The sequence below is a fragment of the Plasmodium gonderi genome (genome assembly GCF_002157705.1).
Source record: "Plasmodium gonderi DNA, contig: Chr10, whole genome shotgun sequence".
NCBI lineage: Eukaryota > Apicomplexa > Aconoidasida > Haemosporida > Plasmodiidae > Plasmodium > Plasmodium gonderi.
The window spans coordinates 447675-465556 of NW_021628935.1; the positions used below are offsets into that span (position 1 = coordinate 447675).

General features: G+C 28.5%; 5 protein-coding genes across 5 annotated transcripts; 3 read left to right on the top strand and 2 right to left on the bottom strand.

The window, feature by feature from the left end:
* Positions 1-385: 385 nt before the first annotated feature.
* On the bottom strand, positions 386-2818 carry PGO_100970 (DEAD/DEAH box ATP-dependent RNA helicase; the record flags this gene model as incomplete). The annotated part of the gene is made up of 1 exon (XM_028688128.1): positions 386-2818. One exon carries the CDS (start codon positions 2816-2818, stop codon positions 386-388), a length of 2433 nt encoding a protein of 810 aa, XP_028543929.1.
* Positions 2819-5212: 2394 nt separating this feature from the next.
* PGO_100980 (hypothetical protein, conserved) lies at positions 5213-5494 on the top strand (the record flags this gene model as incomplete). The annotated part of the gene is made up of 1 exon (XM_028688129.1): positions 5213-5494. One exon carries the CDS (start codon positions 5213-5215, stop codon positions 5492-5494), a length of 282 nt encoding a protein of 93 aa, XP_028543930.1.
* Positions 5495-5951: 457 nt separating this feature from the next.
* On the bottom strand, positions 5952-7896 carry PGO_100990 (ribosomal large subunit pseudouridylate synthase; the record flags this gene model as incomplete). Its single annotated transcript, XM_028688130.1, has 2 exons — positions 5952-7242; positions 7562-7896. The coding sequence occupies 2 exons, from the start codon at positions 7894-7896 to the stop codon at positions 5952-5954; spliced, it is 1626 nt and encodes a 541-aa protein (XP_028543931.1).
* Positions 7897-8778: 882 nt separating this feature from the next.
* Positions 8779-10347, top strand: PGO_101000 (hypothetical protein, conserved; the record flags this gene model as incomplete). The annotated part of the gene is made up of 1 exon (XM_028688131.1): positions 8779-10347. The coding sequence occupies one exon, from the start codon at positions 8779-8781 to the stop codon at positions 10345-10347; it is 1569 nt and encodes a 522-aa protein (XP_028543932.1).
* A 2064-nt stretch (positions 10348-12411) lies between these two features.
* On the top strand, positions 12412-17203 carry PGO_101010 (hypothetical protein, conserved; the record flags this gene model as incomplete). The annotated part of the gene is made up of 3 exons (XM_028688132.1): positions 12412-16665; positions 16849-16911; positions 17144-17203. 3 exons carry the CDS (start codon positions 12412-12414, stop codon positions 17201-17203), a joined length of 4377 nt encoding a protein of 1458 aa, XP_028543933.1.
* Positions 17204-17882: the final 679 nt, after the last annotated feature.

Genomic DNA, 17882 nt, shown 5'->3' on the forward strand with positions numbered 1-17882 from the left:
AAAAAGCAAAAATTAAAATGAACGTTTGAATGAACATCTAAATGAACATCTAAATGAACATCTAAATGAACGTCTAAATGAACGTCTAAATGAACGTCTAAATGAACGTCTAAATGAACGTCTAAATGAACGTCTAAATGAACGTCTAAATGAACGTCTAAATGAACGTCTAAATGAACGTCTAAATGAACGTCTAAATGGAAGTGAAAATTCTTTTTCGTCTTTCAATTTATATCCCTAATGAATGACGACATTTTCCGACGGGAAAGGTGTTTCATACATGTGGAAATTATAAAAACACATGCATGGAATTTGTATATGGGGGAAAAAATTTAGGAGAAGGAACAACTGACAAGGTTATGTAAGACAGGAGATATGTCTTTCCTTATAGCGTGAAGTTGACAGATTCGTAATACCTGTAGCATATTACACTTTGTAATTTTTTAATATTTTCTATATTTGAGGCAAAGCTCCCTATCACATCCGTATGGGCAGGTTCAGAAAATATGGTATTTGCATTTTGATTTTTATTTCTCCTACTCTTGCTAGAAACGGGATTATTTTTCAAATAATTCAATGGGTCTACAACATTTTCTGCATAGTAATACTTAGGATCAAGCACATGCATTGGTATTTCCAACATATTATTAATGCTATTAATATATTCAGATTCTTTTATATAGACAGTACATCCTTTATTTTCTTTTAAATTTCTGTTAAAGCAGTTCACTCCTCTGCTTTGGCATGTATGAAACCAGACTTTTTCTTCCTGATTTTCTGAACTTAAAACAATACATAAACTATTTTTTCCATCTCTTCCTACTCTTCCAATTTTGTGAAAAAAAGCATTAATATTCTCAGACAAAGTAAGAATAATTAGATATCTTAAATTTTGAATGTCAATACCTCTAGCTGCAACATCGGTACAAATTAAGAAACGCACTTCTCCTTTTTTAAAAGCATCCAAGTTATTTTTTCTTTCTACATTAGACATTTTCCCTTTCAAAATAACGCAAGAATATTTGTTTTCCTTCATCGTTTCGACAGTACCTTTATATGCTTTCCCATCACCAACATGATTTAAAAAGTTGTATAAATTATCACAGTCTAAATTTGTTCTACAGAAAATTATACCATTTTGCATATTAAAAACGTTAATTATATGAATTAATTTTTTTAATTTATTAATTTTAATATCAAGCGAAATTTTTTCTTTTTCATTTTTTGATGTACTTAATAAATGCACTTTATCAGTATATTCATATAACGTTTCGCAATTCATAGAGTGTAATTTCTCATTAAAAATTATATCATCATAAATTTTTTCTTTACTATTTTCTTTTTTATAACATATGTTTGTGTTTTTATTGTTTACATAATATATGCACACATATATATGTGAGGGAATGCTATTTTTTCCATACTTTAGATCAACGAAAATTGGTTTGTTTGTAATTTTGCTTATACAATCTTTTACATTTTTATCTTGTAATGTGGCTGAAAAGAAACATGTCTGCACATGATGACTGTGTTTTATACATGTATCTTTTATTTCAAGAACAGACCTTTCATCATTATTTATAAGTTCATCTGCTTCATCCAAAATTAGCATCCTTATATCACTCATATTTATTGTGTTCTTTTTTATGCATTCCATAAGTTTAAAACAAGTACACACAAGGATATTATTGTAACGATGATCATTCCGTTTTTCTCTACTTAACTGTTCACCCCCTACTAATAATCCAATATTTATAGAAGCGTTACTAAAAGATTCTGCATACGTCAGGTAATTGTTATAAGTTTGCATAGCTAAATCTCTCGTAGGACATAAGACTATGCAATACAATTTCTTTTTATTCATTTCTTCCGTCTTCGGGGTACTAGTCGGAATGCTTAATATATGTTTATTTTCATGTATCATTGATTTTGTTTCACATCCTGTTCCACTAGAGTAGTATACTTTCCTTTCGCATGTGTCATTTTCTTCTCTTGAATTCACAATTTCATTCAAATCTTTGTATGAAGAATCTGCATATTTCAAATTTGCAAAATGTAATTTGATGTGAAAATATTTACCACATATGTATGGGAAAAAAGGCAAATCATTATATTTATAAAATATTTTAAAAGCATTTCCTAAGAATTTCCCGTTTTTTTTAAAAGCAATTATATTTGAATTTTTATTTATCAAGCAAGTTATTATATCATTGGTTGAAAAAAAATCGCCATAATTTTCTTGTCTACCATTGTTATACTTACATCCATTACTACAGTATGTATAATTATATTTTAATGTTTCTTGTACTGATGGGCAAAATCCAACGTTAAGAAAACATCTTCCTAATATTTCAACTTCAAAGGCATACATCCCTTTGATAATTTCACATTCTACTTTTACTTCTTCAAAAGAGTTAGAATAATCACTATTACATATACATTCATTAAGAGCATTATTTAGTGTCACTCTCGAATTGCTTCTATTTATTATATTCATAACTAGACCCTTTTTATTTCCTACTCCAATCGTACTTTCATCATTATCTTTATTTCCCCTTACATTGTTGGCTGAAACCGAATTTTCATTATTACATTCGAATGTTCCTATATTCCTGAATAATTCATGTACTATTTGCAAGGATGAGATAATAAAACTTAATGTTTTACCTGTTCCCGTTTCGGCAGATGCACATACATCCCCACCACCTAAAATTAGTGGGATTGATTCTTGTTGAATAGCAGTTGGTAAATCTATGCCATTTTTTTCTAGCAGTTCGCACAAGTTGCTATGCAAACCTAATTCTTCAAAGGCTGACATGGTTCACAGTGATGTCAAATAGGGCTATTTTCCCAAACCGTCGTACAGCATATATGAACAATATGCAAAATATATACCTATAAATCTTATACACATGCATAAGTTTAATGTGTGCTGAAGAAGAGAAGGAAAAATGAGGTGAAAACAAAATGTATCCATGGGGGATAAGCCAATTATTATGGTAAATAATTTTGAGCATGTAAATATATATCTCTTTTTTTTTTTTTTTTTTTCTAGGGGCACATAAGTAACACATTACAGTACAACTATAGCATATGTGTTATGCATAAAAATAAGAAATAGGCGTACCCCCTCGTTCCACAAGTAAAAAGGTAGAAAAAAATATATACCTATGTAGATGCAGGAATTATATTTTATTTTTTTGGCACAAAACCGTTTTCTTGTTAACATGGCATATTTTACAAAAATGGGAATTTTTTTTTTTTTCTTTAACCAAAATGGATATATTATAAAAAAAACTAATTCCCTTAAAGTGAGAAGTGTTAAATTTAGGCAAGTCTCTGATGTTATTTTATTTTACTGTTTCTTTTTCTCTTCTTTATTTCCTTCATTTTAATCTCAATCATTTCGACATAGCTTTACAGAGGGAATTTTTTACAAGTTCGGAAAAAAACTAATCCATGATTTGTTCCGAATATCGATTTATGTGCAAGTATTAGGGTGTTCATATTTTGCTATTATTCGTTTTTTTATTTAGTTCGATGGAACGTTTCCATGTGGATGCCGTTTCTTCTAAGGGATTGATTGATAAGCATACGAGGAGAGAGGAAATGTGTACATACGCATGTATAAATGTAATATGTAAACATTTTTCACCTTACTCTAAAGTTAAGAAAAATCCCCATAAAATGATGTCAACATTTGTTGCAACAATTTCTATTCTGAGAAAACGAAATTTGTTTTTTTTAAGAAATATGTCAAATGAGTGTAAGGGTGGATAACAGTACTACCCTTAACCAAAAAAATAAAAGCTACACACACGTAGATGCATACATGAATACATGCGTTATATGCAGATTAGCCATAAGGAAACACTCACATTTTTCTCACTTGTTCCGTGCCTATTTAAAACAGTTTACATCTCATCACAGTGAGCAGTGCTTAGCACTTAGTTACACTTCATGTTAATTTTTAAAGTGATTAAGTTCACATAAAATGGGGGGGGAAAATAAAAATTTTTAATAAGTAGCGTTTTCTTTTCATTTTTGATCTAATGCCTTAATATTATCTCGTCTTAACCACTTTGTTATACCACGGTGCAAATGAAGAAGTATTCACAAATGTGGGCAAAAAAATATCTGTCTTCTCTGAATTTTTTTTTTTTCCTTTTTTTTTTTTTACATATATGTAGGACAGTTCTTAACATGTTCACGTGTGTACTTTTTTGTTATACTATTTAATGACGCTAAAAAAAAAAAAAATAAATAATATGCCCTTAACATAAAGTGAAACATTTTTTTTCTTCATTTTTTATATATAGAGCCCCTAAAAAGGGAATTCCACATTTTTCTTAATGACCAAATTTATCGATTCTGAATATATTCATACTACTTTTTATTTTTTATTTTATTTTATCTATTTTTTTTTTGCAAGCCCATAATTTTTTTTTTCCTATTCTGTTCTGTTTTTTTCTTATTTTTTATGATCAACAATGCTGCGGAAGTTTTACTGAGTATTTTCTTTCATTATTAAAAGAGTTTTGCAAAATATAGCAGCTCTCACTATTCACCTTTAAAAACTGAAAAAAAAAAATAAATAAAAAGGCATATTTTACGATATGAAGATATTACTCATTCACGTATTTTGAAAGAGTCGAGAAATTAGAGCGCACTTGACGTTTGAAATAATGGTTAATCTTCTTTTTTTTTTTAAGCATGCATAAAAAACAACATTAATTGTTGTGAATAAAAAAAAAAGGGAAAATTTTTTCATCAGGATGTCTACCTTTTTGAACAATTTTTTAGACATATTTGAGTTTTTTTCAATTGTCAGCCTTTTTTTTTTTTTTTCTTTTGGAAAGCAAAAAATAAGCTTCCATTTTGTAATCTTATAAACATGTAAAAAAATAAAAAAAAAAATGCTCCAGCAACATTATTTGTTAAATGTAGCATTATATATGTGTGCCGAAAGACACATAATTTAAGAAAAGTTTTGATAATTCACTTTTCGACTTTTTTATTTTTCTTTAAAGATCAGCAGACAAAAATTATCTAAACAGTTGTAAAAAGTCCCTGCGAAAGGGAAAATCAAAAAAAAAAAAAAAAAAAAAATTACAATATACATATGTATACTCATGCATTTACGTATATTTTTACTGAATTCCCCATAGGCAGTATTAGTTTCCAAAACTAAGTGATAAAAAAAAAAAAAAAAATGAAGCATAGGAGCTTTAACGAAACTTATTCAGAGTGCAGCATAAACGAACAAGAGGTGTGTTCAAGTAATGAGTCGACTGAGACAACTATAGCAAAAAGTAGGAACACATTAAGGCAAAGTAAATGGAAAAGCAGAGACCTCCACAAAATACATAAGGATGTACATAAAAAGTGCAAAGGGAAAAAAATTAATGAAGAATTATCCGTCCTAGATGATTTTAAAATAATAATTTTTGGATGTATGGGCATGAGAACATACAAAATATTTTGTTATTCGTAAATGGGAATAGACCATCGGATCTCTACCATAGACACATGTAAAGTGTGCATGAGTATATAATATATATGCACATATAAATGATGTACTTTATTACACGTTTCATTTTTTTTTTAACCAAAATGCTACATATCAAACAGCTTTTCATACCTGTCTCGTGAAATGTTCACAACTACATACATGTACAGAAATGTAAATGTGCATATACATGTACATATCGATTTTATGGATAGTTGCGTAATTTGAATTGCTTGATAATCCATTTTTTAATTTGGAAAATGATTAAAACTGCTTCATTTTAAGCGAAGTTTACAAAAAAAAAAAAAATGAAATATATCTGAAATGATAAAGGGTCGATACAAAAGATTAGGATATATCGATGCACGCATAAAGCTAACGTGGTGCAGTAGTGCAGTACTGGCACAGTAAATATTTAAATTTTTTTTTTTTCATTTCTAGTTTATCCCCAGTTAAATTTATTGACATTGTCATGAATATCGTCGAACAAATGATTCGGATTTTCATACTTTCCATTTTTTACCAAATAAATGGAGTTTTTATCTATCTCTTGATCATTTATAAAGGTATCCGTCACATCTATAGTTTTCACTTTGTTGGGATTTAAATTCAGGTCATTATGGTCCTTTGTAGGTGTCCCGCTTTGTGTCTCAACCAAACAGTCTTTATTATTACTGTCATCCTTTTTTACTTCATTTTCTCCTTTTCCAATTGGGCTTACATTTTCACGTTTCAACAAATTTGGATGCTTCAATCCATTTAAATTTTCTAATACGAAATTATTATTCAATGAATGGTCATACTTCACTTTGCTTAATTTTCTGTCTATGTTTTTGATATTTTTATTTATATTTTTAGCATTATAATTAATAAAATTAGTATTTATTAAATCGTTATTTTTTAAAACGCATTGTTCATATGTTCTCTCTTCTTCATTAACATATTTACTTATTTCGTCTTGACAGATTATATAATCCCAATCAAATATCTTTTTTTCTAACATGTTTATATCTTCACTTTTTTTCAGTTTTTGTTTTTTGTCTTTATTGTTCTGTAGTACAATCCAACAGTGCAGCATCATCCGTTCTACGTCTATTTTTGTTATTGGTTTCTCTGGTGTATTCCTACTGCCTCGATGCTCTAGGCCATTACATTTGTCTTCACTGCCTTTACTGTCTCGACTTCCGTTTACCCCCTCGTATTGTGAGTTACTCTGAAGAGTATCCCTCCAAAAATGTTCAACGGATCGTTCCTCGATGAAGTCATTTTCCTGAGCACTTGGGCTACTTGAGCAGAGAGAGCAACCAATTTTATATTTGATACTTATCATGTCCTCGAAATATGTTTCGTCTCCCACAATTGCACTTCCTAAAGAAAGTGCATGCAACCTAAGTTGGTGTCTTCTTCCCGTGACGGTTCGAAGCTCACACAAGGTTACTTTTTCATTATTTAAGTAACATTGCTTATATGGATAAATTAAACTGTAACAATATTTTCCATTATCATAATAATCATTATAGTTATAACATAATTTCATTTTAAATTCATTTTTCACTTTACTTATTGGTGTATTTACGTGCACAACACCTAGGGGTAAATGACCATATAGTATGGCCAAGTATATTTTGCCTATATTCTTACTTTCTATGTTGTAATTCAAGATATTGCAGCTCAGTTTGTCCTTGGCTATAATTAAAAGACCGCTTGTAGCGTAGTCAAGTTGTCCACAAATTCTGCATGGATAAAAAGAAATTTATTAGACGGGCTGTTAGTTCTCATGCATACTGCATTAAATGTGTGAGTGTAGGCATTTCCAATAAGTTGACCAATACAATAACGAAGCAGTAAAGAAAAAAAATATAATAATAAATAAATCATAAAAAAATAAAATAATAAATAAATCATAAAAAAATAAAATAATAAATAAATCATAAAAAAATAAAATAATAAATAAATCATAAAAAAATAAAATAATAAATAAATCATAAAATAATAAATAAATAATGAAATAATGATAAGAATAGTGGACACATTTGTGACTGCTTTACCTACCTGAATACATCCAAGTTTTTCTTCTGACGAAGTAGGGTTTCCACAGAGGGGTATATATCGTCGAACTTCCCCTTCTCCAATTTTATATCATAAGGCTTGTTTACCACTAAGAAAAAATCATTTTCATACACTATTTTTAAATTGTGCCCTTTATAGCTTTTATAAAGTGGTTGTGAATTTGCAACAATGTCCTTCTCCTCCATAGAACCCTTACGTTTCTTTAGTAATGCCTTGTTTTCTGTTGAGAACAACCTCCCTTTTTTCCTGGGGAGTACAATGCTCTTCTGTTTACATTGCTTTGATATACTGGAAAAAAAAAAACGGCCAAAAATCATTTTACATTTTTTTTTTTTTTTTTCTTTTTTTAGGTATCACTTACTAAGCTATTTTCTTCTCCTGATTCATGCATACTTTTTTTTTTTTTTCTTCAAAGGGGTAATCTTTTAAAAGATTTCCTTCCTTTATATGAAAATGCACAGTATGTAAACGCATAAGTGACAAATATGAAAATATAACTCTCTTCTATATTTATTCGTTTTCACATGTTATGTGCATTTGCGTATACGAAATTCTTTAATCTAGGTGTATATCATCACCACCTTTACACTTTATTTTTCTTCTCCACCTGTGGAGATAAAAATATATATATATTTTTTTATTTTATTTTATTTTTTTTTTTTTTTATTTATTTTATTTTTTTATTTTATTTTTTTTTGCTTCACTTGTTCGGGTTACACATTCAGAAGTTGTACGCTATTTTCTTACTCTTGATGAATTTATTCTTTTTTTTCCTTCCATCCCAAAAGGTTTTGAAGGAGCATACTTTTGGTACGCTTGCGTAAGAATAAGAGCTACAATTTTCACTAATTTTTAAAAGCATGATTGTTACGTTGGGAAAAGCAAAAAAACATTTCAGAGATGCATCAAGTGGAATAAAGGAAAAGCTTGAATTGGCACATTTGTGAACAATATTTGTATATACATAAAGCAGTGTAGCATTATCAAGTACCACGTTGTTTTGAGTTAAAGACCACATGATACTATATGCCAGCACATTGTAAACATTTTGTTGCAAAAAAAAAAAAAAAAAAAAAAAAAAAAAAAGCAAATTTCTTCATTTCTTTTTTTTCATTTTTGAAGAGGATAATGTACAAAAATGCAAAGAATGTGAATTAGGATAAAATTAAATGGTACATATGCAACCCACTTTAATGATTATGTTAAAGAGTAGCAAGTTGCTTCTTCTTTTATTCACCTTTTTGAACCTTGCAAAAAGTAAAAAGACGAAACGTACTTTACATTACAATTTCTTGGGCTCATTTAATGCTAATCTAGGAAATCATGATATGGTTCTTATGCCGTATAAACACAAAAAGGGAATAAGGGAAAGTGTAAAAAAACATAAATTAGGAGAACATTTCTTAAAATATAGTAAAAACGAAAATGTGAGTAATTCAAATTATACCATTACCCAGGACTGTGGCGTTAGGGATAGGAAGAAAAGAAAAATCGTACTAAGAGAAAGTATAAGTGGAAATTTGTTTAAGGATGATAATAATACAGTAATGAAAAACGGGGAAATTAATATTACGGCATCAGATAGAATAGAAAATGCTAATGAACAACCAGCAGAATCTATAAACAAAGAAACCTTGAAAGAGAATGTGTTTGATTATGATGTTAACAATCAATTGGAAAAAGAAATAATTTCAGGAAAAATGGAAAATCAAAAGAATGAAATTATAAAAAAATTAAAAATGCCAATAATAGGAACCCAGCTAAAACCATCAGGGGGGTTTACAAAAGAAATTCTAAAATTAATAAGGGACAGTAATGATTACATTAACGAAGTTAATGAAGAAATAATAAAAGATAAGATAGACAAAAAAATGAATGAAAATGATTTATCATTTTTTGACACAGAAAAAACATTAGAAGAACATGAAATTAAGTATCTAAATAAAGTATATGACAACAATCATGTTTTGAATATTTATAATTTTCTCCTTGTATGGAGAGAAAGAAAAAATATTGATTTGTCAGTTTTTGTTTCTAAAATTACTGAACATTCGAATCTCTTACCAGGCGAGAGAACAGTAATTAAATTTTCGGAAATTGAAAAAGTTCAATTTTTAAAAAAAATAAAAACAAACAAAAATGTTTGTGTAGCTATGATTTTTGTTGACAATAAGGGTAAAAATACAAGCGAAGCTGCCATAAGTCACAATATGTTTCCTATAGGAATTCTTGCACACCCGTTAGACTTATCCCTATTAGACAAAAGTGGAGAAATATCCGTTTTAAATTTGTACCGATTTAAAATAAACAGTTATAATGTTACAAACACGGATTTTCTTGTGAATGCTGAACTGTTTGTTGATAATAATAAAAAACTTAATAATTTTGAATTAACACAAGAGAATAAAAAAATTATTATGAACTTGTATGACAAAATATTAGAACTTAAAATCAAATACACTGAAAAAATTGGGGATAAGAAAGAAAATGAAAAATTTAAACATCTTGAGAAAATCACTGATAGAATTGATGAATATGTAAGTGTTCTTAACATAAACAAATCCATCGATTTTAAAAATAACGATTTAAATTTCTTCACCTCGTTATATTTGGAATATTTTTCCTTTCTGGCCATAGACATACACGCAACTATACCAACCAAGCTGCAGATGATGTATACAGACGATACAGAAATGAGATTGCATAATGTCAAGACGTTTTTGATGCAAATATATGACGAATTAAAAGTTAAGCTAAGGGGGTTATAAACGAGGGGCAAATACGTAAGCGAAAATGTACATCAAACGGAATAAAGAGAACTGTGAAACTGTGTAAAACAAAAACATATTATGCATTTTTGAAGTTGTATATATATATGTTTATTTTATTTTGTACGATTACTCATTTTCTTGTTTTTGTACATTTTTAAATTTCCCGTCATATAGCTACGCCCCAATAAACCTCGAATAGCTCCCAAATATTTTCCCTTTCTTTTTGTTTTTTTACATTTTTCATGGGAGTGATAAATTTTAACTTTCATTCGAACAGGATACGATTAAATGTTTTTATGTAAATTTCCCCCAATTTAAATAAGTCAATGAAACTAGACATATTTTTCCTCCTCTAAGTGCAGTAAGGTATATGTGAGCTAATCTTCTTTTAAGCACTATGCTTAAAATGTAATATATATATATATTCTTCCTACTTTTATTTTATCACATTTGTGTAGTTTTTACTTTTCTTTTTTTTTTTTTTTTTTTTTTTTTATGTACAATTCGTAACTTGTCAATACTTAAGCAATGTTTCATTAATCCCTATAGTAAATGAAACTAAAAATGCATAGTAAGGGAAATAAAAAATGAATGATCAAATAAGCAAACAAATATGCAAACAAATATGCAAACAAATATGCAAACAAATATGCAAACAAATATGCAAACAAATATGCAAACAAATATGCAAACAAATATGCAAACAAATGAGCAAACAAAATGAATACATTTTTCCTTAATTAACATTCGTTTAATGTTTTAGGAAGCTTGTTTTTTTTTGCAATTATAGACAGTATTCATCTTCTTAAATTTTTCAGAGCATACTTTTTTTTTTTTTTTTTGTGTGAAAAAAGAAGACTACTAAAACTAAGTGCATATATGAGTGGGGAATAATGTGAATATGTATGTGTAACATTTGACAGAAGTGTTTATTTCTTTTTCTCAAAAATTACACAAGCATATAGCTTCACGTCTTACAAAAAGATATTTATTTCGCTACAACAATTTTGTAATATCATATGTGTGCATAGATAATTCATAATATCCATATACATTTCCGTCCTTATCGTTATATGTACCCTTTTAAACAACTCAGAATACACGTTTGCATGTTCTTTTATATAGCTTAAGAATTTGTAGGAATGACAACACCATCCATTTTCCCATTAAAGTGTTATCATAGGAATTCTCCTTTCAAGCATCCTTTCCTTTGAGTTAATAGTGGTTCATTTATTCCATTCTATTAATTTATATGTAGCACCATTGGTTTATTTTACACATGCATTCTTTTTTTTTTCTTTTTTTTCATACGGCTTTTAGTTTTTTCCCGAACAATTTTTTTTTTTTTTTTTTTTGCCAATATATTATTTTAAATGTAAGAATGTAATTGTTTGGTCCACTATGCATATGGCGAAAATATGAACTTTTTCATTCCTATGAAATGTGCGCATTTTTTTTTTTTTTTTTTTTTTTTTGTCATAAAAAGTTAGCACTCCGATACTTATGGATCCCCATAATTGTACATTTTTCAACTCTGCTTCTTTATTATGTGATGTAATTAAATGCAGATACATGAGATTTTTATCAAAAAAAATTTGCATGTACATGTACATTTATAGATATATATATATTTTTTTAACTTTTAAATCTTTTGACATAGTCCTTGCCGCTACTTGAATAGATCTTTGTGTTCCAGATGAAGCAACCGTTGCTCTGAAGAACAAACAAATATAGAGTTCTAACACATGTGTAGATCCTTAAATCAAATTAAAACGCAGCTTCTTATATACATGCAAGAATCACACTTTTGTATATACTTTCAAAATGTTCTATACCAGCTGTTACGCATCCCGGAGTTCGACTAATAAACGAAACTCGTTTAGAAAAGCAAACACATAATAACAAAACATAAAGTTCTTTCCTATTCCCTTTTTATAGTTCGTAATTCACTTTTTTGATTTTTCTTCTTCCTTTTTTTTTTTTTTTTTTTTCCTCCCTTTCTCTACGCAAGATTATCTGATTATACCTCTTTTATTCATTTATTTATTTACGACCTTCCAAATGAGCAAAAAACGTCAAAAAAAGAAAAAATCCAAGGGAAAAAAAAAGGAAAACAATTCCTCATTTAATGCATATGACCAAAACGACGATTTGCTTAATGAGGGAGAACCAAATAGAAGAATCGGATATAACACAAACGGTCATAATGACAACAATTCGAATACGAAAAATGATCAGATTAGTGAAGATGAGAAAAAAGGAGAAAAAAATTTAAATGAAAATGTCAAAACGGTATACCACACTAACCAATTTGTAGTGAATGAAAAGGAAAATAAGAATAACACAGAAACTTGTAATATTAAAAAGGAACGTTTCGAAAATGTCACATATGTGGGGAGATTTATAAATGGGTTGAATTCAGATTCTATGAATGATAAAACAAATAACATGAGTGATAATATAAGCGGCAAGACAGATGAAGAAAATCCAAGGCAAAAAAAAAACGTGCCCATGGTAAGCATTACAAAGAAAGTAAGAAAGGAGGAAAATAAGAAGCTCATATTGAATAGTGACGATATTAACGATTTACTAATGCTTAGTGGTGAACAATGTATAGAAGAAAAAACAAGTATTCTATTTCCACATATTGATATTGATCCCAAGTCTTATATGTTTATGGAAAAAGAAGACAGCAAAAACGAATTTGTAAATGATATAAGCAAAGAAATAGACAAAATTAAAAACAAATTTAACGGTATTTATTTTGCATCGACTGCAAACAATCACAGGAACAATTTTAACACTGATTATTCGAATAAGAATGGTAGAAAAAGTATAAGGAAGAATATAAAAAAAAACAAAGAAGTGCAATATATTGATATAAGCAAGAAAAGAATTAGTGCCAACAATAATAAGAATAACAGTTATAAGAACTGTAACAATTATATGAATCATAATTGTAATGTGTACCCAAAAAATATATTTTTTGAAAAAGAAAAGTACATTTTTTATGATGTATTGATTAAGGGGCATATGTTTCTAAGCCTAAAAAGGAAAATAAAAAAAAAAAAAAAAAAAAAAAAAATTAAAATCAGAACCAAAAATTACAAAATAATTTCCGACTTGTGTGAAATGAGAAAGGAAGAAGGAACACAACTGATCAAGGAGAAGAAAGACAAGAAAAACAGGAGGGAAAAATACTACGTATTTAATTACAACTGTGGTAATACGAAAATTCAGTCCATCACGGGATATATTCGCTGTTTCAAGGATTACTACTTTTACAGGGAAAATAGTAGTAATGCAATGGTTGAAACTGGTAAAAATAGTAGCCACCTCAGTAGTCATCCTAGTAGTTTTAATGGTAGTCATTCCGGAAGTTACAATAATTATAATTTGAATAAAGGGTTGAACAAGGGTAAACAAATGCTGTGTGAAGTGGTCATATCCGTTTTACTGTGCGTAAACGTATCAAACTGTTTGTCCCCCTCAGAATTTTTAGAGTTGCTATACCCATTGGACAATTTCATATTTTTTTTAAAAGTTTTAAACAAGAAAAGCAATGAAGAGTATATGATATATTTTTTAACCTTTAATGTGTATGCAAAGAAAATAATGAAAAAGATGAAAACGGTTACTTTCTTTAATATGAAAAGAAAAAAAAGATTAAAAGTGTATATCGTGAAAGATATCACTATGAATGTTACTTCCAGAATAAAGAAGAATACTCAACGTATGATCATAGAGGAAAACGCATTTTTTGAAGAAAAAAAAAAGAAGGTTCCTCATTTTTGCATGCAGAAAGAAGAATCAGAATTACATATCACAAATGAGAAAATTAGAAAACCATGGAGAAGAAAATTTATTAATGCGCTTTGTCTCATTTCACAAAATAAATTTCAGCTTTCTTGTGCAGTTTGCTTGGAACCATTGTATTCGGATTATCTAAGCAAAATAATTTCACACATTTTCAATTTTAATTTTGAAAATCAAAAGAAAAGGAGTACTACTAGCATAAAGTATTCTCCCATGCCCAGCAAGAATAGTAGAAACGACATGCTCATTAAGGACTGCAGCGATAGTTATGCTAAAATCAATAAGATACAGAATGGAGTGGTAAAGGGTAGCAACGCCTATAGTGGGAATGTCAATAGCAGCAGTAGAAAGAGGAAATGCACTGACGTAGGTCCTTTGCGAAAGGATTCCTTACCCCAGGAAAAGACGATTGCAAAGAATAAGGAAATCGTTCCATTATATGACGATATATATTACGATAAGAATAAACCAAATGATAAGTTATGTAGGAAGAAAGACTATAGTAGTAGTGATAATAGCAGCAAGGGTAATGGTAATATTTCTTGTAAGGGAGAATGCCATTACGGAGGTAAAACATTCAACAGTAACATGAAAGACAGTCATTGTTGCTTGAAGACGATGGATAGTTACACTAGTTGTGATTGTAATTATCATTTTTCCACTGTTCGCTTTGTTAACAGCATGCTCAAAAGGCATAATAATGAAGTTAAAAAAAAAAGAAAAAAGAATAGGAAACCAATTTTTAGTAATGTTTGTATAAATATCTTATGCAATCACATATTTCATTCTAACTGTTTGAAAAAATGTTGCTTTACATCGTGTCCCATATGTAGGTATAAGCAATATAATTATCAGATAGCCAATTGTGATATATGTGAAAAAAATCAGAATTCGAAAATTTGTTTATTTTGTGGTTTTATTGGATGTTCTGTTAATTATGACAGATTAGATAAATTAAAAGAACAAATGATAAAAGAAAAAAAAAGACTTTTGAGAAAAAAAAAACATATTACAATAATTATTAAGTACATTTTTTTTCGAATTATCAATTTCTTTATAAAAAAAGATAATTATATTATCGTATCTCCTTTCGGGGCTATAAATTCCGACCAGGCGTGGCATTATTATTATATTTCAATGGGAGAGGAAAAAAAAAGAAAAACATATTTTAATGACTCATTGGAAGTGAAAAAAAATGAAAAAAAGTACATGGAGAATGATATCACCCAGATAGATGTAAATAAATACGATAAAATTTCCAAAACTCAATTTGTGGATAGTTACTCCATGGAACATGTCGAAGGAGTTTCATATGAAGTGGGAAAGGTAAATGAATTTTCATGCTTTACAACCAACACAGCACAAAAAAATGAAACCGATCCAATATTGAGAACACAAAATGGAAGGGATAAAGACATAAATTCCTTATTATACGTGAGTATAGAAAACAAAATGGTTGATAAAATGTCGGATCCTTGCACCAAAGACTTCATTTACATACAGAAACGTGGGATAAAAGAAAATATGTCAAAAATGGTGAAATATTGTTCACTCAATTTTTTACACACATTTAGAAAAATGATAGGAATAGGCAACAATAAAGAAAAGAAAATGAAGGAAAAAAAAATCAATCAAATAAAAACTCAACATAAAAATTTCCATAAGAACAAAAGAAGCGAAAGTAGAATCAATGATGGATGCACAAAAAGAAGTAGAAACAAAGCAAGTAGACCTTGGGCACATGGTAGAAAAACAAAAAACAGTAGTAACAAAGTCGAGAACAAAAGAAGGAAAAGGAAAAGGAAAGCGGAAGGATATTCATTCAATAAATACAACCTTGTAAGAAGTGACAGATACACGTGTAAACATTCATTTGAAAAAAGAGGGGAGGAAAAAAAACTTATTGACCATGCAAAAGACCATTTCTGTGAAACTATGCACAATTATTTTTTTGATATTTCAAAAAATTCCGTATTCGATTATAGCAGTAATGTGTACATAAAAAAATTAATAAATTTAAAAAACGAAAAAAAAAAATTTAAAAAAATGTACACAGGAAATATCCACATGAATGAAAAGGAAGAAATAATTGAAAAAAAAAATATAATCATGTATATATACGAATTTAATCAACTATTAAGTGCATTATTGGAAAGCCAGAGAGATCATTTCTTATCATATATTTACGAATTAAAATTAAATTATGAAAATATTCACAAAGACAATTCTAGTGAAGCCAGCAAATGTTTTAGTGAAATAAAAATCTTACAGGAAAAAAATCAACATTTGAAAGTAGAAATAAAAAAAAAAATTAATATTTTTCATGACAAGGCTAAGACAAACGCCGAACTCCTTCAGCAACTTAGAAATGTGGAAATTATAAATGAAAAATTATGTGAAAGTCAGAAGAAAAAAATGTACGATCATGAAGCTAAGGTTGAAGAAAAAAAAAAAATCATACAGGAAAAACAACAAATTATACGCGACTTAAACCAGCAGGTAGGGCGTTAAAAGCAACAAGTGCCTAAAAAGGTGAAGTGATGCACTTAATGTATCACACCAAAGTTTAAAAAAAAAAAAAAAAATAGCTTGTACTATCGTCAACTCCAAAAATGTGCTTTTTACACCTTTCTAGATTTTATTATATTACACCACTCAACCACACCACATTTCCTTCCTCAGATTACGGACCTATCTTTTCACAAACAGGCAATCACAAAATTTTCGCAAAATGCTGACGTAACGGTAAGGAGAAACTGTGAATACTATTTTTTTTTTTTTATTTTATTCTTCTTTTACATTACTTCCGGTAGTTTCCTCTTCCATTTGTATTTATACATTCTTTGAATATTTGCAATGATGCAAGTAACTATTTAGATGTATACTGTATCAACTGTAGTACGCGAAACCGAGTACTTTAATGATGCATGTGACTATAACTGTTTATTTTATGCTTAATATTTTTCTTTGTCTTCAGAATTCATCCTTTATGATAGGGGAAAAAATGACACAAAAGGGAAGGTTCAAAAAACGGTAATGTAATGGGATATTTACCTTTAGGTAACGCTGAAATAGGGTCATATATAATTTATGCTGAAGCCACTTATTTATTATTTTTTTTTTGTTTCTATATCGTTTTTTTTGTTTTGTCGATATATCTTTTTTTTGTTTTTCGGTATATCTTTTTTTTGGTTTTTTCGATATATTTTTTTTTTTTGTTTTTTTCGATATATATATTTTTTTTGGTTTTTTCGATATATTTTTTTTTTTTTGTTTTTTTCGATATATATATTTTTTTTGGTTTTTTCGATATATATTTTTTTTGATTTTTTCGATATATCTTTTTTTTTGTTTTTCGGTATATCTTTTTTTTGGTTTTTTCGATATATTTTTTTTTTGGTTTTTTCGATATATATCTTTTTTTTGGTTTTTTCGATATATATATATTTTTTGGTTTTTTCGATATATATATTTTTTGTTTTGTTTTTGCTTTGTTTTTTTGCCCATTTGCTTCCGTCCACATTTCACTATTATTTTATTTTTTTGTGTGTATGTATGTGCATTTTGCACTTTTTTTTACGTTCTTCATAATTTTATAGTGTGTATTTTGGGAGGGGACGCTCGGGAGTTAAGGAAACACATATACGCATTTAATTTTTGTGTCAGCAGACATTCCTATGTATTTTCTTTCACCTCCGACCCCCATCCATGAATAG